Source organism: Podarcis cretensis (assembly GCF_951804945.1).
Source record: "Podarcis cretensis genome assembly, chromosome: 2".
NCBI classification, from domain to species: domain Eukaryota; kingdom Metazoa; phylum Chordata; class Lepidosauria; order Squamata; family Lacertidae; genus Podarcis; species Podarcis cretensis.
In genome coordinates, this window is record NC_137171.1 from 103,345,915 (window position 1) to 103,369,798 (window position 23,884).

The 23,884-nt window shown below is 41.5% G+C and overlaps 1 protein-coding gene across 13 annotated transcripts in view; it reads left to right on the forward strand.

Annotated features, from left to right (window-relative positions):
• The window catches only part of CADPS (calcium dependent secretion activator), a 334,379-nt gene that overhangs the window by 237,868 nt on the left and 72,627 nt on the right, over nt 1-23,884 (forward strand). For 7 of the 13 annotated variants that reach the window (XM_079958104.1, XM_079958111.1, XM_079958110.1 and 4 more), the window contains 4 exons: nt 346-452; nt 7,395-7,551; nt 9,410-9,551; nt 21,371-21,517. In XM_079958104.1, the coding sequence (XP_079814230.1) occupies nt 346-452; nt 7,395-7,551; nt 9,410-9,551; nt 21,371-21,517 (553 nt within the window). Of the gene's footprint in view, nt 1-331; nt 453-7,394; nt 7,552-9,409; nt 9,552-21,370; nt 21,518-23,884 lie in introns of all 13 variants that reach the window. The other 6 variants (XM_079958106.1, XM_079958105.1, XM_079958107.1 and 3 more) reach the window with 3 other exon arrangements.

Genomic DNA, 23,884 nt, shown 5'->3' on the forward strand with positions numbered 1-23,884 from the left:
TCTCTAGGAAATGTATTTTCAAGTAGTTACTTGATACCGTCTCAACTGCAAAGTAAAACAATTGGTACCGCATATTTAAATCCAAAGCTGGAGCACTGTTTTCATGGTATAACAACAAACGTGGCTTTATGGTTTGCTCAGTACTAACTACATAGCATTTTAACCCTTGCATGAAGTAGAGGTTCCTCTTTTCTTTTCTTTTTAATTACTATTATTAATTACCCTGGGATTTTTCTTTTCTGTTCTTTCTTTTTTTTAAAAAAAAAAAAAAAGCAACCAATCTGTTGGCCTTACATTGAGCCTATCCTGTCTCACTCCATTTTAATTCAAGTTCTTGTACTACAGAAAATGTAGGTCGGTTAGTCACACCTGCCAAAAAGCTAGAAGATACAATTCGCTTGGCGGAATTGGTAATTGAAGTCCTACAGCAGAACGAAGAGCACCATGCAGAGGTGAGCAGCTGTGGCCTAAACGTTTCTGAGCGGGGACCTATTGGACCAGGTGTCATCTCTCTGCGTATTGCACCTCTAGTTCTAGGGTGTGAGCAAGGCAAATCCACTGTCTACCCCCCAAAAATAAAACCAGCACTAAAAAGAAAAATAATTTTACAGGGAAAGACCTTTAAGGCTACAATCCCCTATGCACATACCCGGGAGTAAAATCCTGTTGACCTCATGAGGCATGCCTTTGAGTAGACGCATATAGGGCTCAACTGTAGAAGATTGATTAAACAACTATGGGCATAATTGCTTAACCATCACTTTACATGCTGCTCCAGTTGGGCTGGGGTTTAAAGAGGCAGTTCAGTTATGGATCGTACCCACCAGTGGTCAGTTTCTATTCTCAGGTTCTGTTCCAATGTAACATTTCGGAGAAGATTACCTGTGGAGAAATCTATGAAGAAAACATTACGTTGGAATGTAAAAACTACATGGATTTTGCAGGAGAGATCTGCAATAAGAGAATTTGATTGCTTCTGTTCCTTGCAAAAATAAAAGAAGAACAGAACCCCAAACAGATATACTTTGCATTCCAATATAATGTGTTTTTGCCTGGGTTACTCCACCTGGTATGCCTCAGTTTGAAGTCAGTTTACCACTAATAATTTTACGTTGATTTTTTAAATCATTGTGGGATGCAGCAAAATTTGGCCAGTTTTCTTTACCTGTTGAATAACTACAACATAAAAGGTTTCTAATTGAAGAGGTGGGTTAAGATGAGTTGAGGTTTGAGTTTTCTTGTTGTGCAAAATCCATATTATATGTACCAAACAGCCAATAATAGAAATTAACCAATGAATTGACAACTGCCCAGGATAAGTCAGGTCTCTATAGATGTTCAGTTGTTCATATGCTTTAATATGCAAGGAGCTAAAGCATGCAAAACAGGGCCCAAGAGTACAGCTTCAGTTACTATTCATGTTGTCAGGAGTCTTGGCACAACTTGTGCCTTTCAGGGAGTAAGTTCTCCAGCAAAGGAGAGCTGGTTTAGTTGCCACTCTTAAAGCAGTTTAGAATCCTGTTAGGATTCTAAAGCACACATGTATTAATCCAAAAAATGAAATTCTGACTCCTAAGTAGTCAGTGTGAATTTGCCTTCATGTGGTGCCAGGATTCCATCCCCCCATATACAGGTGCATATATGAAGTTAAATTTGCATGTAAACTCATATCCAATGTTCTTTGAAAAATGTAGTGATCTGTGATAACCTTTTTTTATATAAATGTACCTCTTAAAATTAAGATAAAACTATCCTTTGTTTATAAATTTTAACACTGCAGCGTTAATTCCCTATTTTCTCCTTTCCTTTTCATTGACGTTTCTATATTGTTTTAAATACATTTTAACATAAATAATTTCGCCATTAAAAAAACAACAACCATAAATCAGATGTCTAATAAAAGCAGAGTAAAATTAATTTATTTCTAGTGCGCAGCAATCCACGAGTCCCAACTAATGCCTGATTGCATATTTAAATTTCCTCCCTGTTTTTCTACTGTTCATTCAATCTTGGATGATCCTGGCAGGGGAAAGAGGTATGTGACTAAAGTGAATGAAACAAGTCACCTCCTGTCATATTTTCGTGCATGCCCTCTCGGTGCCATGTTTCCTAATGGGATCTTCCCTGGGTCATCCTTGCTTTGTAACTCTGGAGCCAAGGAATGTAACAGCAACTTCTGTCAGAACTGCTTGTGGAATTGTAGCCCTACATGGCAGGGCCAATGTGGGGGGAAATTCTCCAGCCCGTGCATGTAGCGATGGATTTATTTTTACAAGCACTGCAGTTACATCCCAACACTTGTCCTACCTGCCTGGGCTCTTTCCTCAGCCTGTTTACCTCTGTTGCTCAGCGTACACCTGATCTCTATATAGTTCCCCCCTGCTGGTAATAAAAATAAGTGCCAAACTATTAGCTAGGATAGCTATAGCCTTCCTCTGATTTTGTCCATTGTGTGTATTGTTTTGGTATATGGTATATATAAATATATATACAAAATGTACATATGGAGAGAGTGTTGATCCAAAGTTCAGGAGTGGAGCAAATTCTGCTTTCATGTTGCTGAAAGACTAGCCGTGTTAATTCAGAAAGAGCATAATTCTGGGCAGCTGTGGTGGCATACGTATGGCAAATAATACTGCTTCCCACCTCACTATATCGCCTTTTTCATATACAGTACCTCGTGAAGGAATGAGAAATCGGCAATTGTTCAATAGCAAGACAATGGCAACAGCTGATACAAGTGGCCAATGGCTGTGACTTTGAGGCATAGGTTCTGTAAGGGAAAGCAGTTCACCACATGTTGAGAGCTACCACATGGAGCAATGTTGGCAAGGGACATGCCTGCAGCGACCAGTATACACGCACGTGATTCTGCTAGTCCAACGTTATCCAAGTAGAATGCAAATGGACCACTGGCGAACAGCAACCACACAGGACCCTTAGCATATGAGCCCACCTTGACTGAAAGTAGTTATCTCTTAGAGCAGAGCTGGGGAACCTGTAGCGCTCCAGTTGCTCTTGGACTCCAGCTGCCATCAACCCCAGCCAGCACGGCCAGTATGCAGAGAAGATGGGAGTTGTAGGCAACAGATTCTCCATCCTGGAGGGCAACAGATTCTCCATCCTGATTTAGAGAATCAACACAAATCCATTTTGGGTTTTATAGATCAAGAAGACTGATGTGCAACAGAGCAATCCTAACCCCTGACCTGCCATGCTGAAGGAGGTTAGAATGTGGGCAGTACCTAGATCTGCTGGGATCCACTGGCAGGGCGTGGGGAGCTCTGCCACCATTGAGGTTCCCACTGCACCCTCCAAAAGCATGGTCTCTAGTGGCATCCCCACCAGCGCAAACCCTTGAAATGGGGTGTTTCAGCAAAGGGAAGAGGGTTAGCTTGGCTGGCCAAGAAATCTGCTGGATCTTAAGTCGACCCAGCTATCCACAATTGGCCTGATCCACACTTTTCTTCTCTGCTAGCATTTGCACTGTCTCCACCCCTCCTTCCTAGCCAGGCCAGCACAAGCAACAGGGCCACAGATGCAGCAGTGACTTGTACACTCTGTTCAGCCCTGCTGGGAATTAGGATTGCTCCATAAAATAAGTAAGTGTAACATAGATTGGTGATGTTATAGATGCTATGGCCAGTTGCCTTTCCCCTTCTCCCTCCAGATTTACTGACTTTGTACCATTAAAAAGACAAAATGAAAACATGCCCTTCTCTTACTTTCCATGAGTTTTCATAGGTACTTTTCAGGTCGCTTGAGGACTTCACACGCATCCTTACATCACTTACTGACAACCATTTAAGACGAGCAGCATGAGCACATGGGAAGGGTATTGTAGAATGCACAGTGGATGAACACACCTGTTAATGCGCACACCTTTTAAAATTCCTTATACCAAGTGTAACTACGCAGAAAGGGAAACAGCTGTCTTGGGGGGATGTATTGAGAAACATTATCAGGAAAAATATTTCTTCCTAGTTCATAGTGGGTTTGTTAACAATTAGCAAGCGCACAAAACTCCTCACTCTTGCCTCCCCCCCTCCAAAAAAACCCGGAGAACAGTGAAGATTATCATTAAATATGTGCTGTACAATTAATTTCATTTAAGCAAAAGGGCCCTGAACTGTGTTGTTGAACAGTTGCAAAAGCTAAAGCTCCTGTTCAGATCCCAACAGACATCTTATAGCCTTTAAGTCTATGCCATTTGTCTCATTGTTCGTAAACATTTCCCTAAGTAACAGGGCTTTTTATAAGGCAGTAGCTACCATAGGCAGTCTCAGTACTGCCGTTCTCTCTCCTTATGTATGTATATGTAGGAGTATGTATATATGTATTTTACCTCCTGTGAGACATGCATATATACATGAGTTCCCATGGGTGTAGGGGGGAATTGTAGGTGTGGTGATATAGGGAGGATACTTCATTTCCATGCTTGGGACAAAGAAGGTAAGTAGATGGCAAACTAAACTTTTCTTTGTTGGACTTTATTGTTGAGTAACACCATGTTACTTCTCTCGATTTGGAGAAAGAGGGAACGATATACTATGATCACAGGGCAATAAGCTTGTCATGAATGAACAGACTTACTGAGTGCAAGCTGACTGCTACTTACAGAGTGAAAAGCATTGTTCTTCGGAAATGACCGTGATCCTTTCTTCTGAATTTCTAAAGCATTAGCTCTCTTTCTCTCTTTTTCTTTTTTTAACTCATAGGTATGTTTATTGTGTGTGGACATTATTACTGATAGGTTTCTTCCACCCCTGCCAATCCAATGTAATTTATAACACAGTATTTTAGTCGAGAAGATAAAGCAAACCCTGTAAAGATAACAAAAGCAATCGATAACCTGAGCCAAACAAAGCAGAAAATTGTGAACACTGTGCATTATTTTGCCAGGGAAGAAATACAGAACTTTTTAGGATTACAATCCCTTGAAATCTCTGAAAGGATTTTTGATGGGCCATTGTGGAAAGCAAAATGCTGGACTAGATGAACCTTTGGTGTGATCCAGCAGAACTCATCTGCATGAAATTTCCGTAACAACTTGTCTGTTAGAATTAAATTTCCCCTGAAAATCTGGATATGATGCAAATCAAATAGTTGTACAAATCAGATATTTACAAAGGCGACATTAATAGAAAATAACAAAGCGATTATAGCAATTACATATAAAGTAATATAGAGCTCGTAATGTTAAAGTGTCATGGAACTATAATACTATATAGAGATTCAAATTTGTATAATCTTAAACCCTCACACCATGCCTTGATATTTCATACTATGGATTCCTTGGCACATATCCACATAGGAATTTTCTGTGGGAACCAGGACAAAAAACCAGTATCTGAACAAAGAGAACCCCTTTGTGTCTGAATTGGCACATCAGAGGTACAATTCCTCCTGCCTTCCTCAGGACCTCCTGTTAAAAAATAATATAATCCATGTCATGGTGCACTGCTTGTAGTAAAAAAGGATGCCTGAGTAGGTTAAGGAATAGTTTAGAATGAGAAAGTTGGCAATTTGGGCCCTTCAGTGAATCATTCGAATGTTGATTATAAATTTCTGTTAACGTCTCGAAAATAATGCATTGTAAAACAAAGTAGGGGTTCAGTCCATCCATTCATTTCTATTTGAACCGTTTCCCCCATCCACTGATAAAAATATACCCTTGCAATTGACATGATTAATCACTAACAATTTCTGTTCAGTTGTATGTACTTACTCATTTTATGCACAGTGTCTCTTAGCCACCTTCCAGCAAAAATGTCCACAAAACATTTCTAATTGAAGACATGTCTAACTGAAACAGTATAAAACAATCATTTAAAACTACATAAATCAGCAATTGGAAATCTGTTGTTAACTCCAGAAATGACTGGCAGAATAAAGTGATCTTCATCTGCTTCTGAAAATAGCTTGGAGAAGACTACATAGATAGTACAAAACTAAGACATTCTCAAAGTAGGCCCAATGGATTTAAGCAGTGCTTTTTTCTATATTAAAAAAATATGTTTAGGAGTACTCTCATTGTCCTACTTATATTGAAATACTGCCCCTCAATGAGGCCAAACTTAGATTCACATACCCCTGCATCCGCCCAGAAAAAAGCACTGGATTTAAGTCAGTTGTTGTTTTCTTGGTCCTTGATTTCAGTGGGTCTACTCTCTCTGAGTATGACCTAGTTGGATACAAACCATAGAACTCTCAGGGAAGCACATTCCATAACTCTGGGGCCACCACAGAAAAGGCACTGCTCCTGTTAGATTGACAGTGTTACCTCCTCGGAGGATGGAACACAGAGCAGGACCGCATTGGCAGATTTAAAAATGGCTATTTAATCAAATATACTTAGCCTTTTTCTCACTTTCAAGTCTAACTTTTTTTCTCCCCTTGGTAAATGCTAATGACATTTTTTTTACCTTGTATAAACACTAAGCTGTTGAATAGTTTCCGTATTGCCTAACAGTTACTGCACAAGGTCCTGTTAACAACTCCACTCATACTGCATGTTCCTCAGCAGAAGTGATTTTAAACACGCATGCATGTGTTCCAAACACATTCACATCTGAGTCATGTATGATGTGAATGTCACTTCAGAAGAGCTGTACAGTGAATTCTCGAGGACCCATGCGCATGACAAAAGAGTTACTTCACTGATATTTCTTGGTTTTCAACTTTAGATTTATTTCCTGCTGTAGGCACACCCTGGCTTGATGCTTGATGGTTCTTCTAATGCCAGCCTTCTAAAACTGGGTGGTAATTCTTCCATTCTAAGTGGGGCAAACCATCTTTAATTACTTTAAAACATAAATGAGTTAAATTAAGGTAGGGATCTTTTTTAATTGACTGGTTGACTTTGCATTGTTAATGTGAGATGTTTTAGGGCCTGTCAGTTCCTGTGCAAGTGCTCTTCTCACATTGCAGTGGTCAGTCAGATTCTAGATGGATTTTTGATAGCATCGTGGGAAAGAAAAGGAGAAAACCCACAAACACAGTGAAGAAACTCCCAGATGTTTTATATTTTAGACAAAGAACTAGTTTACCCCTCTAGTAAATAGCATGATCTGAAAGGAATTGAATGGGTTATTGTAAACTGAACAGGCATTCATCCTCTGTTGCATTACAGATATGTAGAGGAAGTATACAGTTCTGATTCAACGCTCCTGGAGAAGTTCCTGCCAAAAAGTAGCAGGGGCTTGATGGATACACCATATCTGCACTATGCTAGCATTTTGTACTGCTGTTCTCTTTACAATAAAGCTAGTTTCCAGTAGGATCCCCATTAGTAGTTGTTGTTTTCAGAATGCCTACTACATGTGCGAAAATGCACTGTGATTTAGGAGATCACTAATACTTCTTTCACTTTTTCCCCCCTACTCCATTTAAAGGCCTTTGCTTGGTGGTCAGATTTAATGGTTGAGCATGCGGAAACCTTCCTTTCCTTGTTTGCGGTGGATATGGATGCTGCACTAGAGGTCCAGCCCCCAGATACCTGGGACAGCTTTCCACTCTTTCAACTTCTAAATGATTCGCTTCGTAGTGACTGTATGTATTGTATTTGGCTGTTTAATGTTCCTTCTCTGATAGGGCAAAACAGTTGTTTTCTTGTTCTTTGTGGAATAAAAGTGGCCTTTGATAATTCGTTTGACTCTCAGTGGTTTTGGAAGAAAGGCATTGTTGTTTATTCATACTCAGGGAACTATGTACCTTACATATGTAAACTCCTGTACAAAGACAGTATCAAACCTTTCTATTGCCTCATTGAAACCAGCTTATAAATGAATACCACCAGCCAGGTATGCAGTTGGGTGGTGGTACTTGTTAGCAATGCTTTTTATTAGCATGACTGTGTTGAGGCCATCAATTTCAGTAGGTATACTCTGAGTAAACCTTAGCTGAATACCACTCTATATGCATAATAAATGCAAGGGAGAATCACATGTGCCACTGTAGAGTTCTTTGAAGTTTCTACTTCAGTTGCTCATGCAACCAGAAAAAGAAGTCATGTTTCAAAGAGAAAATCAGCTTTGCTCTGTGGTAGCATGGACAGCTGTAGCAAAAACTTCAAAGAAATGTGCAAATGTTTCTAATGCATGTGCAGATTGCTGTGTTTTTTGTTTATTTTTGTTTATTATGGCTATCGTATCCTCCTTCCAATTTCTTCATGGCAATAGCTCATTGATGTAAGTTAGTGATTCCCAGCTGATGGATCAGAACTATCTAGTTAGGATGGGGAGCCTACAACCCTGACCATTGGCTATGCTGGCTGGAGCTGATGGGAGTTAGAGTCCTTCATTGTCTAAAGAGCCACAGGTTCCCAAACTCTGATCTAGGTTGTGGGAACCTGCAGGCAGAGAGTGTTGAGCATTGTGTGGCAAAAAGATGTGAGTGGGATTGGTGTTTGAAGAGGGTTGAAAGGTGAATCTTAAATAAAGACAAATGTCTGTGAAATAACATCTGACCTTGCATTTTACAAATTTCATGATGAGCACTAGGTGCAAGCCTAAGGGCATTCTATACCACAAACTTCAACCCGTTTAAGACTGCAATTAAACCCCACTGAATACAGTTGGATTTACTTCCAAGCAGACCTGCATCAGGTTGTGCTGCACATGTTACAGTTTCCCTTCAAGGACATGTGGAAGCCGTAGTTCCGAAGAGCAGGATACAGGGATTTTTCATGGCATTTTCCACACTCATAAAAAACTACAGTTCCCATGATGCCTTCGTATTCAGTTTATATCTGTTGTTTATATGGGATCAAAGATCCAAGGATTTAAAGTGACGCATCTAAGGGAGTCTTAATCGGTACAAAGCATCTTCAGCATTTTTGTACCCGGTACCAAGAACACAACTGTTTTGCTAATACCTGTTATAGATAGGTAGCCGTGTTGGTCTGCCATAGTCAAAACAAAATAAAAAAATTCCTTCCAGTAACACCTTAAAGACCAACTAAGTTAGTTCTAGGTATGAGCTTTCGTGTGCATGCACACTTCTTCAGATACACTGAAGAAGACTTCTGTTTCAGTGTATCTGAAGAAGTGTGCATGCACACGAAAGGTCATACCTAGAACTAACTTAGTTGGTCTTTAAGGTGCTACTGGAAGGAATTTTTTTATTTTGTTTTTGCTAATACCTGTGTTGCCACTAATGGGTATGATTTTATTGTTTGCTCATTTGAAGAAGGATGGTAATATTGCAGTTACTAGCCTCATAAAAATCCCTGAAATGTAGAGTAAATGGTTTGGTAGCAAAGCCTTTTGTTTGGCAGGACCTTTTCTAGCTGAATTGTTTTGCCCTGTAAAGTATTGTTTTGAGCTCAAAAATTTATACTGTGTGATAAATATGACAGACTGGGTTGCTGTGAAAGATTTCTTACCATGCTTTTATTTATTTATTCTAGATAATTTGTGCAATGGAAAATACCACAAACATCTTCAAGACCTGTTTGCCCCACTTGTTGTTAGATATGTCGATCTCATGGAATCCTCAATTGCACAGTCAATTCACAGGGGATTTGAGCGGGAGTCATGGGAGCCAGTAAAGTAAGGAAACCTCCTTTGATACAATTGGAGTTTTCGGGTACAAGAGGACTCATACGCAGATGAATTAGTAAAACAGTAGATGCTCTGTGAATGTTTTTTGTTTGGGTGCAAAAAATAATAAGGTCTTGAAAGAGAAGTCCACTGGTTTTATGGAAGACTTTATAGATACCTTGCGGTGTATTATGCATTGTTAACTTTTAATTATTTGCATTCTGGAGTGAAAGTTCTCTCATTTGTCTCTTGTCACTCTTTATAGCCCAACTCTTGAACACTTAAGCATAGTGCTGTGTTTGTCACTAAGCGATACTAACCACTTATAACATAGGAAAAGCTGAATCGTGGGTCAGCTGGTGGTTGGAATCACTTACCACACATGAGAGAGCAGTTGACAAGTGGTAGGATTCACCTTGCTGCTTGGAAGGATGAGGAAGATGGCCAAGTCATTCGGGGTTGAGAGAATTCTTTTCAGAGTATTCGGCTGATCTTTGAGTTGATAGGGCCAGTGACATGGTTCCTTGCCACCTCGCTCTTGGCCTCAGCTTACAGATAATGGCATTCCTGCAGGTGATGTGGGACAAAACTGCTAAGAAGCAGCTCCTACCCCACTGCCAGTAATGCATAAATGAACCTTACATCTAAGGTAAAGGTAAAGGTAAAGGTACCCCTGCCCGTACGGGCCAGTCTTGACAGACTCTGGGGTTGTGCACCCATCTCACTCAAGAGGCCAGGGGCCAGCGCTGTCCGGAGACACTTCCGGGTCATGTGGCCAGCGTGACATCACTGCTCTGGCGAGCCAGAGCCGCACACGGAAACGCCATTTACCTTCCCGCTGGTAAGCGGTCCCTATTTATCTACTTGCACCCGGAGGTGCTTTCGAACTGCTAGGTTGGCAGGCGCTGGGACCGAGCAGCGGGAGCGCACCCCGCCGCAGGGATTCGAACCGCCGACCTTTCGATCGGCAAGCCCTAGGCGCTGAGGCTTTAACCCACAGCGCCACCTGCGTCCCTGTACATCTAAGACTCAAGCCTAAATCCAGGTACTCAAGAGTAACTAAACTAGTTTGTGCACCTGAGCCTTATGGTTCTAACCTGCAACACTTATGTTCCTTACGAGAGAAGTAGGGGAAAACTTATTCTTTTCCATATTCAAATGCATTATTATTGTTATTTTTGTTGTTGTTGTTATATCAAACATGTGATGGCATGTAAAAAGCCTGATCTTAGACCTGATGCCATTGAGTGGTTCTCTAATAACTGTCGTGTTCCCAGTACTCGTGTGAACTGACTCTGAGTTTCTTACTGGGAAGCAATTTCTTCTTTTGACCTACCATCAAGCAAAAAGCATTCAGAAAAAAAGATGGAAGCTTTCAGGGAAATTTGCCCAAAGGTGGAATTGCGTGTTACTTGCCAAGACATGTAATGAAATGGTGAAAACCACCTCTAAGGGGCAAATGTGCTTCATGGGGAGGCTCTTTTCACCAAAGAAAACTGGTTCTTGTCTCAAAACATGTTTGGAAAATACATTAATAGTTTCACCATAAAAATTGTGTTTTACATTTTATTTTAGGCAACAATACTGAAACATATACTTGAAAAATAGTGCACGCATATATGAACTTTGTAGTTTTAAATGAATTTAGATTTTCTTTTTCTTTTTTACATGCCGTTCAGTCTATTAGGTCCAAGCCAGAGTCCACAATTTATTTATTCCACATTAGTTCCATGATCTGCATGAATTGTGGTTTGCAGTCACTTTTTTTTTCCCTGCACATGTTCTCTTTCTTATAAAAGTCTGCTGCTTTTGAATAGCAATCTCTGTTTCTAAATTAATTCAGGGATATTTAATTGTATCACAGTCGCTTACCTTGTGCATGAAGATCTATTGATTTTAGTGGTAATGTTATGCAGGAAAGCTGTGCAGGGCTTTCTCTTTATATATTATCTTTAAAAGTTGTATAAAGGTGGATTTTTTTTTAGAAATGCCCTTCAAGCCTAACATGGCCACACTCCAGTAGCAACTGGCATATTGAAGTGCCATTGGTTTCAGCCAGAGACTTGAGGATGTAGTTAACTCTCCTGTTAAAATCTAAGGGAATTAAACGTGTGTCTTTGGCTGAATCATGCCACGTGGTGCGGGCGGTGGAGGGATTACACTCGTCTATTTATACCAATCTTTTGTCAACTTCACTAAATTCTTACACTGGATTTGTATTTAAGGGTATGTGCCATTTTTGATTTGCAAACGAAAATGTAAATTCATGAAGACTTTGTTGAATTTTGAATATGCTGGTGAAAAGAGAGTGATCCAAATCAGAAACAGGTGGTGCTGCTTGATGGGGAGAATGGTGCCAACAAGTGGAAGAAGAATATTGAAGCTGCCTTATACTGATTTGAACCACTGGTCCATCTAGCTCAGACACCAGCCGTGGTTCTCCTGGACTTCAGACAGCAGCCTCCCCCAGCCCATAACTGAAATATGAAATAAAGCAATTGCAGTAAAACAACATGGCAATTAAAACGGTAGACACCAAAGGACACCAAGGAGTGCAGATCTTTGGACTGGCCACAGAGCACTGCCACCAGACTGCACACATCTGGGCACTCTAGTTGTGCCCTAACAAACTTGGCAACATTGCAGGCAATTCTGGAGCACACATCACAGATCTTACATGCAGTCGCCTAAGCCATCTTCGGCTGGCCCTGGTGATTCCCAGGCTGTTTACTCTGGATGAGTTCTGCAAGCCAGTAGAGTTGTTCTACTGCAGGAGATTCCAGACTGCTTTACTTTTGCAAGCAGTCGTCCTATTCCATTACATCTTTGAGAAGAAAAGGCTAAGGAGTAAACCGTACACAAATCCGGAGTGGAGTCTCAAATATTGTTGGATGGCATCTTATACTCCTCTTTCCAGCAATTCCTGCAGCCAAGCTGCTCTGCTTTCCTTTAGATCACACTGGCGATGCCAATAAGAGGGTCTTGTCCTCTGGTCACCCCTGGACCTCCATACACACTGCCCAGGCTTGTGCCCTGGACAGATCACTTTGGTGCTGCTAATGCAGCAAAAACAACACAGGAGGCAATACTGGTCTCTGCAGCCATAGCAGGCTCTATTATTCTCCAGCGGTCTGACTTCACCCATTGTCTCTCAAGACAGACAGATGCCAACAACAACAACAACCTGTTCTGAACATCATTAAGAAGTCATCCTGTCTTTCAGGAGGATCTGCTCAGCAGCCATTTACTCTTCTGACATAGGAAGAAGGGGAGCAGGATGGACTGCCTTTTCTCCTTTCAGGACTCAGCTTGCCATATCATAGTGTGAATTACCTTCAGCTTGTCCATGTTGTGTAGGAGGAGCTTTATTTCAGTCAGAGTTCTTCCCACCTACCACTGAGACAAAGACTCGGAATCCCGTTGCTAATTGCAGTGGCACATTGTACAGAGAGGCTGCCTCCCCTGCTCTTGGAGTCCAGCCATAGACTGAATGCTGGGATGAGGGACCTGGGGAAGTCCAGATGTCATTGGACTCCAGCTCCCATTAGTCCCAGACAGCAAGGCCAGTAGGTATGGTAGTCCAAGAACTTTTGAAAGGCCACAGATTCCTCATCCCTGGTGCAATCACCATAAGCCAATGGTTGGAAGTCACTGCTTTAGCATATATAGGGTTTTCAGCCTTAGTTAATAACAAAGCTAACAATGTGACCTCCATTCAGTGTAAATTATTATCGGCAAATATTCGCTTCCCATTGGAGAGAATTGGAGAAAAGCTTTCAACTTTATCTGGAAGAGAAAGCAAGAGATGCATATGTCTCACGGAGCCTTCTGCTATCTTGCTTTGAATCATTAGGTCAAATTGTGTGGATGGAATCTCATTACCTCTCGCAGGCCAAGAAGTTCTATCACAACACAGAGTCTTTAGAATAGACCTTTTGACATGCCTGCCTGCAAATCAAGGTTGAAATATATGGCACTTTATTTAACCTAACCAGATGGCTCTATAAGAGATTGTAGATTTTTTTAAAAAAAATCATCATAGCAAAATGCTGCAGAGCACCTTTGAAATTGACTCGAGCCATACATAGAGATAAGCGTTGAAAGCAACAAAGAGTCCCTACAAATGCTGTATAAATATGCCTCTCTTTGTTTTATTTTATTATTGCTATTATTTCACTCATTCTGCAAAAGCTGCAAACCTTATCAAGATGAGTCGTCTTGCTTTTTGAAAGGTTTGCACAGCTTGGTAATTGTGGACAAAACTATGTAGGGGAAATTAATCGAAGCAAGGCAGCAACCCTAACACAATTTTCCAAAACACTGAATATGTAAGATAAATCTATTCTCGGAGATTAAATGCAGACAGTCACATGAGGTAAGGGATCAAAGCAACAGCACCTTTGGACTCATTGCTTGATGAGCTCCATGGTATTCAGCAACCACCCAGATATCAGTGCACTGAGGAATTTGATCAACAGAACTTGGCTCATCTGGAGCAAGGTCACGGTACACAGGTCAGCTACCACACGAGAAAGGGCAGCAGGACAAGCATGTTAGCTCCACCCACATCCATTTTCATCAGCTGCCTTGAGTTGGAAGGTGACTTTCTGCAGCAGAGAGCCTCCTGTATCTATGTGTGCTTTCTGTGTGTTTTGGGGAACAGAGCAAGTAAAGCTAACATACTTGTTCTTGCTGGAGCCCCCTCACTCACACCTACATACAGGGCAACTTGCCTGTGTACATAATGCCTGAATAGGGCTTGTGTGCCCTTTACAGGAAATCATTTAAGAAAAATGCATTATTTTCATTAATACTGCATTTTGATGCGATTTGATGTCATTGTTAAGAGTAATGACTACCACAGAAATAAATAAATATTTTTATAAAACAAAGAAGTTCAAACCCCCGGGGGGGGGGGATAGGCTGTAGGCCCTGAGAAAGAGAGCATCAGTACTCACCGAAAAAGCCTTTCTCATATTTCATCCACCAGATGGTGCCCAGAACTTTCCATATACCGTATTTTTCCGTCTATAAGACGCCCCCATGTATAAGACGCCCCCTATTTTGGGGGACTCAGATTTAAGAAAATGGGGGGAGATGGGAGATGGTCCCATGTATAAGACACCCCCTAATTTTTAACATTATTTTTTTGGGGGAAACCTAGTCTTATACATGGAAAAATACGGTATCTCTGAGGATGTTGGTCTCCCCACATCTGGGGCTGTAAGGTGGTGCCTATGCCAGCCTTCCAACAGCCTTCGGAATTGGAAGTTATTGCAGGGGGCGGGGAACCAGAGGAATTTACTAAAGATGGTGGTTGTAGCTACATGCAAGGACATGATTGTGGTGGCTAACCCCCGGTTCTTAAGGGACACAAGGTATGGCAGGACCTCTCATGCCTAAGGGGAGTCTGGGCCCACCCCGGCATGAGACCTAAAGGCTTCAAAGGAAGACGATGCCCTGGAGTACGCTTGGAATGTGGAAGGCGCAATGGACTGTAATACTCCCTGCATCACGCCATGCCTCCAAGTGCCCACAGGTCCTCAGGAAAGGGCCCTGACTCCAACTGAGCCCCGGGTGCCAGAGCTCAAAAGCCATCCTCCTGAAATTGAGACAGAATGTCCACTGTGCTATTACTGGAACAAAACTGGCTGAAAAGGAGATCTTAGCCAGCTGGAGCACAAATGCCCATAACAACCTCAGGTCCTGCCAGAAGGACAGCTTGGCCAGAACCCTCACCACCACTTGATTGTCAGACCCTGAAGTTCCGGCATTCCTCAACCCAGATATGTACAGCCACCAGGATGGGGAAGAAGTCTAGGAAGGTAAGGTCGCATGTGATCCTTTCTCCCTCCAATGAGCAGGCCATGGCTGGAAGCACCAACAACCCTTGAAGTAGACTCCGAAGCCTAGGCTGCTGGAGGCATCGGAATGGGCCTGGGAATTGTGGCGAGTGACCAATAGAACCTGCCAGAAGGAATCCTCATTGTATGCTTGCAGGAATACCGACCACACAGCTGACGGTAAGCAGTCCTTACCTTGCTCCCTCATGGAAGTCAGTGGTCGTTCTGGCTGCCTTGCCCTCCCCTAGCAGTAGCCAAGCTTGCTGTCGGCTACGCACAAGCAAGCACAGGGCCCATATCTGCCCCATGGGCATTAGACAATCTGCATTAGCTTATCCAATTTGAATGCAGCACAAGGGATACTTTTATAAGAGAGAAATGTGTGCAGTGATATCAAGAAGCATTGTCATTTTTCACGCGTGCCGTTCTGTGGCTCTAGTAACACCCAGGTGCTATTACTGTTAGGTGCAACTCCGATAACTTGGCTGAAACTTCAAATCAGATAATTAGATGTGTAAATAAGATCAGTTGCCCCTGCCAAAAAAAAAAAAAAGTCCAAATAGAGAAGCTCAGAAATAGACTTTTCTTACATATACTGCAGTATTTTAGTTTACTGTGAAAAAGAAACTGAGTTGTAATATGGCTTTTAAAAGAAATGGAATAAAAAGGTATGTGTGGATACAGCACCATATAACAACATTGCATTAATACTTGACTGCGAGGGAAGAAAATATTTTATTAATAGTAAACCTTTGGGTGATACCCAACATTACTCATACTCAGAGTATGCCCATTTATATCAGTATGACTAATATTGCTTATCACTGTAAAACTACAGTAATGCACGCTTTATTAGTTGAACACTGAATACCCAGTGTCTTTTAAATATTATAATAAGCATCTTTTTTAAAAAATGTATTTATATGTGATTGACAAGCTTAAGTTGCTTTTCTTCATGAATTTACATGCCTTCAATTAATTTCTTAACATTTGATGTCCAACTGAATATGCCTATCAGTCTTGGAATTTGTAACAGATTCTCAGCCATTCTGAGAACTCATTTCCAATTTGGATTAAGAGGCATTCATTTGCCTGTGTTAAAGGGTTATGCAATATTTTAGGTTGCAAACAAATTGCAAATCGGCATATAATTATGAAATAAGCAGGTCCCACTGAAAAGTCCATAATTGCCTTCTGGATTGCAGCCTTAACTAGAAAAATAAAACCACCAGATTGGAGGCAACAGTTCCATTAATTAAAACACAGTGGACTGGATCCTTACTTAAGAGTAGACCTCATTACAGTCAATGGGACTTAAGTCAGTCATGAGTATCATAGGTCCCATTGGTTTCAATGGACTACTCTAATTATGACAAAGTCTAGATCTAGCCGTATTTAAGAACAGATTTCTTCTTTCCCCCTTTCATGGGTGCCAGAGGAAGGCCTCAAGATTTCCATTGTACTCATGGGTGTCTTGTTGGTGACCTAAGGTGATATCCAACTAAGTCATACTACTAATCAATTTCAGTGGGTCTACTCAGAGTATCGCTGGATCTCATCCTTCCCTCCATCCATATGCCAAACCTTGCTACTCTATTATAGTTGAAGCAGAAGGGATTTTTCAATTGGTGGTGACTCAACATTCTGCATCTGGAATGGTTTGAAAACATTGCATCCTATTTACATGAAGTAAAGGCAACACAAATACATACCTGGGCAAAAGTGGCTTGGAAAAACAGCCGAACACACAGAGGTTCACTGCACCAAAAAATCTAATTCAGAACCAGTTTTGTGTCAGTGTCCGTATTCAAATACATCGGCTGGGATCCAAACAAAGAATAGGTGTGCACAGAGCAGAATCATAGACGCACAACCAGAGTTTTGCTTTTAGGTTTCCACGGAACGTTTTCACATAGGCCTGTCCTTTGCAAATGCATACCACTTCTTTGAACCCTTAGCTTTAGATGCACTTTCCCTGTGACATCCCACTTGAGATTATACTAAAATGTGGGCTGTATAATACGGCTGTAGCCAATGTGCTGCCCTACAGGTGTAGGAGCAACCAGCACTGAGTGATGATGCCACACTACTGCCTTCCTGAGAGTGGCATCATTGTGGCTTACCAAGGTTAGAAGCAGAGCTAGACAGTGGCAAGGTCAGTGCTTTGCTGGTGCACGCTGCCGCCTCGATGTTGCTGCCACCCTGCCCAGACCGGTCATGGTGAGTGGCAGCGTTGCCACTGTTGGGAGAACAATGGTGGCTGTTAGGCTACAATTCTCATGATCTCTGACATTTGGCCTCTAGCTGTGGTTGATGGGAGTTAAAGCCCAACAACTTCAGGAGGACACAGCATTGGCTCCCCGTGGTGTCAGTCACATTTTGGCATGGGACAAGGAGATGATGCCAGTCAAAAATAAAAGAAATCAATATGCAAAATGTTGACCACCCTCGCATACCAGTAAATTTCTCAAGTGTACAGTTCTTTCTATGACTTTAATCTGATCGCTGGGATTTGCTTTCATAATGAAATTGCAAGGAATTTCTGAATTAATCTTGCTCTGTTGTGGGTAGTATATAATTGTATGGAGAAGAGTTTCATTTCTCTTTAAGCTGGGCAGATGGTAGTTAAATCATTTTGCTTTTTATATATAAAAAAATGAATGATATGAGAGTATATCTTTCTTACTGTCATCTCTGGAATATGTCTGCTATAACCAGCTGTCCTCAGTGAGCATTGTTTATGTCTAAAATGTTTGTTTCCTGTTGAGAACATCATAAAAATCCTCAGAGAGTGAATTTCTAGGTACCAAAACTGCAAGATGTTTTCACTCGTGAGGTCATTATTCTGGTCACATCTGTTTCATCAGATGAAGCATCTACAGTCACTAACCCTTCCGTGTGTATTTTTATAGAATATGTATTTTATTACATGATAATGTCTTCAATAGAGAGAGTCAGTCAAATCACATTTCAGGTACCAGGCCTGCTGGAATCATAGCTCTCATTGTAGTGATAAACTTTTATCTAGGCTCCACTGCACCACTTCAGATGAGTACATAACCGAATGCTTCTCTATACAAAAAAATGCCCCCCTCTCCAAGTAGTTATCATAAAGTAGGGTTTCAGCCTAGCTTTCTTCCTGGTTTGTTATATACAGGGGATTTCCTGGCATGGAGGAGTATTCAGTTATGTGAGCCACTTCCTGCAGTCAAATGCTGCTGCTCAGACATGGTCTTTACCACTCCTTTGGGAGCCAGGTATTAGGCTAAGAGGTTGCACTTGCTCATCAGAGTGTTCTTGTTTGGTTTTTTCCTCCAGTAGCCCCAGAAAACTTATCACCTTGTTGTCAATTAACATTATTAATTGGGAATGGGATCATGTGATCATAGAACTGTAGAGTTGGAAGGGACCCCAAGGGTTATCTGGTCCAACTTCCCGCAATGCAGGAATCTCAGCCAAAGCATCCATGACAGATGGCCATCCAACCTCTGCTTAAAAACCTCCAAGGAAGGAAAGTCCATCACCTCCTGTGGGAGTCTGTTCCCCTATAGGACAGTTCTTCCCATTCACATCAGGGGCTTCTAATTTTGCTCTAGAGGTTAGCCGATTCCATATTTAAGTCATGGGGAATATATGAGAATAATGGGTGGAAGTCAGCGCAGCACTAAGGAGCTTTTTCCGTCAGCGCAAACATTTATGATTGCCCCATGGAATTATCTCCCTCTCCTCCCCACTGCATACTGTCCTGGCAGTTCTCCTGCCCCTCCTGAGCAGATTTGGAGTAGGTGAAGCTCCCTTTCACTAGTGGGAATCCTTGTGTTGGCTTTCACTAGCAGAACTGATTAGCTGAATGCACATCACGCTGAAAAAATGTACCCAAATCTCATTGTGTCCCAGAGCACTAAAAAGTGCTTCTCTATTATTATTATTATTACTACTACTACTACTACTACTACTATTATTAATCATATATGTATGTTACTATTGCTAATCCTGATCTGCAGTGTCTGGGGCTGAAGTAGGTTTTGAACTCATATTTCAAGTCTATAGGGTAGCAAATCCTCAATCATACAAGCTCATTCCTTCAGGCATTCGTTTTGTCACTAGAATTAGGAACAGAAATGTGAGTATAGATTGCATAACAATCCCCAGAAAAGAAAAGAAAAATTAAAGAGCCACAGCCCTGCACATATTTAATTTGGGAGTAAATTTCATAGAATACATTACAACTTAGAGATACATAGAACTGCAGCATAAGGATGCAATCCTTGGCACATTTATTGGGAATAAGTCCTGTGAGATCAGCGGACCTTAGCTCTTGTTCATATTCATAAAACTAGACTTCGTGGCTATAATCCTAGATCGCCTTACTTGAAAGTAAACTCTTTTGAATTCAGAGGGACTTACTCCTGAGAAAAGGCACACAGGATTGGGATGAATAGTTTTTCTCCCGTCTAGAAGTCTGCTGGAATTTCTCATGCTACTGGAAAATCAGCCTTGGATTCCTGAAGCCAGTTCAATCAGAAAACCCAGAGTGAAGTCCCTAAGATGGTTGGATGGTGTCTTGTACTCCTATTTCTGGCAACTTCTGCAGCCAAGCTGGTGCCAAATGTATCGCTCTCATTTCCTTTGGACCACATCAGCTCCTGGAAAATCAGCCTTGGATTCCTGAAGCCAGATCAGTCAGAACGTTTGCAAGTCTCCCTGGGTTCTGGTGGCTCCACAAGCTTCCCCTACCCTCTGTGCCACAGGCCAGGAGATCTCTGCACCTGCTTACAAATCCCCTATAGAGGCTTACAAATCCCCTATAGTTCAGTTCCGCTGTGGACAGAACCACACATAAACCACCCAATTCTGTTTTGAGCAGAGTTTGGTGATAATCGCTATCAACAAACAATAAGTAACTTTCTGTGGCTGCCAAAGATTACCCACACATGTAAGAATTCTCTGTTCACTTGGATGGGAAAGACATCTATGTGTGTGCATTCCCACTCAACTGAAATAAATGGGAAATCCTACTCTCTAAGTATAGGAGCTCTGTGCCTCATCAAGTTCTTATGGCCACATAGAATAATAGGATCAGGGATTTATTTGTGTATGCCCAAATTTAAGGTTGTTGAGCTATTTTTAGTAATGCCCAAAGTTCTTGAGCTTTTTGTCAAGATCGTTTTTGAGATAATTTTTATGTAAAATCTGCAAAAACTGCATTACCGACCATGTGTCCAGAATTTCCCAGTATTCTGGATGTGTCCAGGAAATCCTGGACATATGGCGAACCTACTCAAATTGTAGGAAGTGTTTGTTTCAGTCGTTGAGAGTTTGAATACTGTCCCCTGAGTCCGTAACAAAAAAATGTATTTATATGGAGAAAGGAAGTTCAAATTCTATATTCATTGGCTATCCCTATTTAAAAAAAAAACAAATAATCATTTAAAATAATATTCCTCTTGAAACTTATAGTGCAATCCCTATGCATATTTACTCAGAAGTAAGTCCCGCTGTGTCCAATGGGGCTTACTCCCTAGTAAAGTGTATATGGGACTGCGGCCTTAGGGTAACTATGTCATTATGTCCTCCCTGTTGTACATTTGGATCCCTGGAGTACGTTCCCTCCTTGTAAATAGGAACCAGTCTCTGTGCTTTGAAAAGTCCTCAGGATCTATGTAGGTTACGTCCTTCTGTATTGATGTTTTAATTTGCTACTTTATAAACGTCTCTTCTTTCGTTTTCGTCCCGGCTCTCTTTTCTTTTCAACAACTCGTTGTTTGTCATTGTTATTTTTAATTGCAGACTGCTTTAAAAACAAACAAACCCCCAAGCCTTCCATATTCATGCTTCTCTCTGAAATGTTTTTGGTTTGGGTCTTTTGACTGTCGTCTCGCTGTGAACTTTGCGGATTTGTTTATGAGTGCCACTGTGCTTCTGCTGCATCTGCATTGTCACCGTGATGGTATTTTTTTCTTTTTCTGTCTGTTTCTTCCACAGGAGTTTAACAAGTAATCTGCCCAATGTGAACCTACCAAATGTGAACCTCCCCAAAGTTCCAAATCTACCAGTTAACATCCCACTAGGCATCCCCCAAATGCCTGCCTTTTCTGCACCGTCATGGATGGCTGCTATATATGATGCTGAGTGTGTATTCAGTTCAATAGATCTCATTTAAATCAAAAGTTTCCTTGGCATGGATATGGATTGTTTATTTCTCTTCGTCAGACTTTGCTAGAGCCTCTTTAAGAGAACAAGCGAGATTGACGTCTCTTTCTAGAGGAGGACTAAATTTGGCATGCGTTCTGTATCAAATTCATTTTTTTCCTTCCACATTTGACACTTGTCAACATACCTGTTGATAAGATTTGGATCGGGCGCACCAAAAAATACTATTGTGTTGGTTGCGAACCGTGAGATAAGTGTCAAGGATGTGTGCTATTTAAAAAGAAAAAAGAAACTATCCTGCGCTCAGCTAATTTTGCCATTATCTTTATTGGGATCTAAAAGCCCATATGCTTCACCTGATTGTTCCTGCTTTCCTAAATGATTGTTAAAAAGAAAGAAAACAACATTTACACTGTTGGAATAAGTGCTTTCAGAGTTGGCCCTAGCATACTGAATCACCTGCCTCAGGCGGCAGGTTGGGAGGGGCAGCGGAATGAGCACTTTCTTGCTGCTAGCAAATCAGAACAGGAATGCCCCTTTGCCACCTGCTGGCCTGGACACTTTGGCAAAGCCTTGTGAAACTTCAGGTGGCTTCTCTGTGGTGCCTGAAGCATGGGGCGGTTTCCGATGCTGCGAAATGCAGTAGCGAAGGGGGCTGCCTGGTCCTAGATGGCAAAGTTGCTTGAGCCCAACCCTAAATACCGCTGGAAGCTCTGCATCCCAAAGTTGCTGTTGCTTAGATAGTTTTACTCAAGTTATCTAGGACTATGGCCTGGCACACCAGTCCTATAACCACATTACAAAGGGAAGTGGGGAAACCATGGCAGTCTCTGACCATCATGAGCTGAGGTCTTCCATTCCTGCAGACAGCTAACCCTTGCAAGTAGCTGCTCGCATAGGTCTCCTTGCATGAGTAGTGGAATGTCAGAAGAGAAAACTCAGGCAGGATTTACGCTCCTCTTCTTCTGTGAACAGGAAAGCTGCAGCTACATAGGAACATAAGAAGCTGCCTTATAATGCATTGGACCATTGGTCCATCTGGCTCAGTATTGTCTACACCAGTGTTTCCCAAACTTGGGCCTCTAGCTGTTATTGGACTACAATTCCCATCATCTCTGACCACTAGTCTTGCTAGCTAGAGATGATGGGAGATGTAGTCCAAAAACAGCTAGAGACCCACGTTTGGGAAACATTGGTCTACATTGAATGGCAGTGGATCCCTAGGGTTTCAAGAAGGAGTTTCTCCCAGCCCTACTTGGAAATGACAGTGGGGACTGAAGCTGGGACCTGGCCAGTACATCCAGAGAGGCAAATGTATATGAATGGTTTCAGTCTCACTCCAAATTGCCCCATGGAAGTCAGTGGGACGCATTTGGAGCGACCAAAGTAAGCATAGCCCTGCCAGAAGTGTGAGTGTAAGCACAGATGTCAACTTCCCACCCACAAGTGTCACTTCTGTGCTTCAGCCAACCTCCCAACCTGCCTACCTTCTTACAACCCATCTAGAGAGGGGTCACTGGCTGTCATCTTCCTCCTCCTCTGTCTCAGTGTTCACCTTGCAGGGAGGAGGGTTCAGAAAAAACTGGAACTAGTTGGCACTGCCTGTTGTTGGCTATGGCGCCACCTACTGTTGGGCTCCCTGCTTTCCACCCTACCAGGCCCAATCCAAGCACGACGAAGCTTATCGTACTGCCTTTTTGAACAATCATTTGGGGACAGGAAACTGTATTCAAATTTTAATCTAAAGGCCATTTCCACCAAAACGTTATGATTTTGAAAAGCAAGTCAAATGAATCACTGTAAAAGAAAATGCTGTATTCATCTATTAAATTGTATATAGAGAGTTTTTTAAAAAGTACCAGAACTGATAATTTCATGAAATGCAACTCATATTCATGCTAAGCTGGTTTATTAAAGGCTAGACTAGACTAGGCAGTATGTGTAAATAGTTAACTGACAGTTTTACTTTCTCTCTGTGCATGCTCTGTGATATTGTTTTGTTTTGTTTTCGAAAAGATAAGAATCAAGGCCTCAATCCTGGACATGCTTACTCATGAATAAGTCTCATTGAATGACTTGAATGTCACTTTCTCATGAGGGCATGCATTTAGGATGGCATTCAAAGACAAAGCAGTCATCTTAAGTTTCGCGTGTGATTTTTTTAAAAGAATAAAACTTGAGCACAAATTCATCTTAAAAGCAGTATGATGGGGAAAAAATGAGCTACTGAACTTGTCAGCTTTAAGCCAAATGTGTGATATTGCTCTCCGCTTTTCAAAATCCAGTGAACTCTTCAAATGGGAGATACAAAACAACCCAGAGATTATTTTTTTATTTGAAAATTCT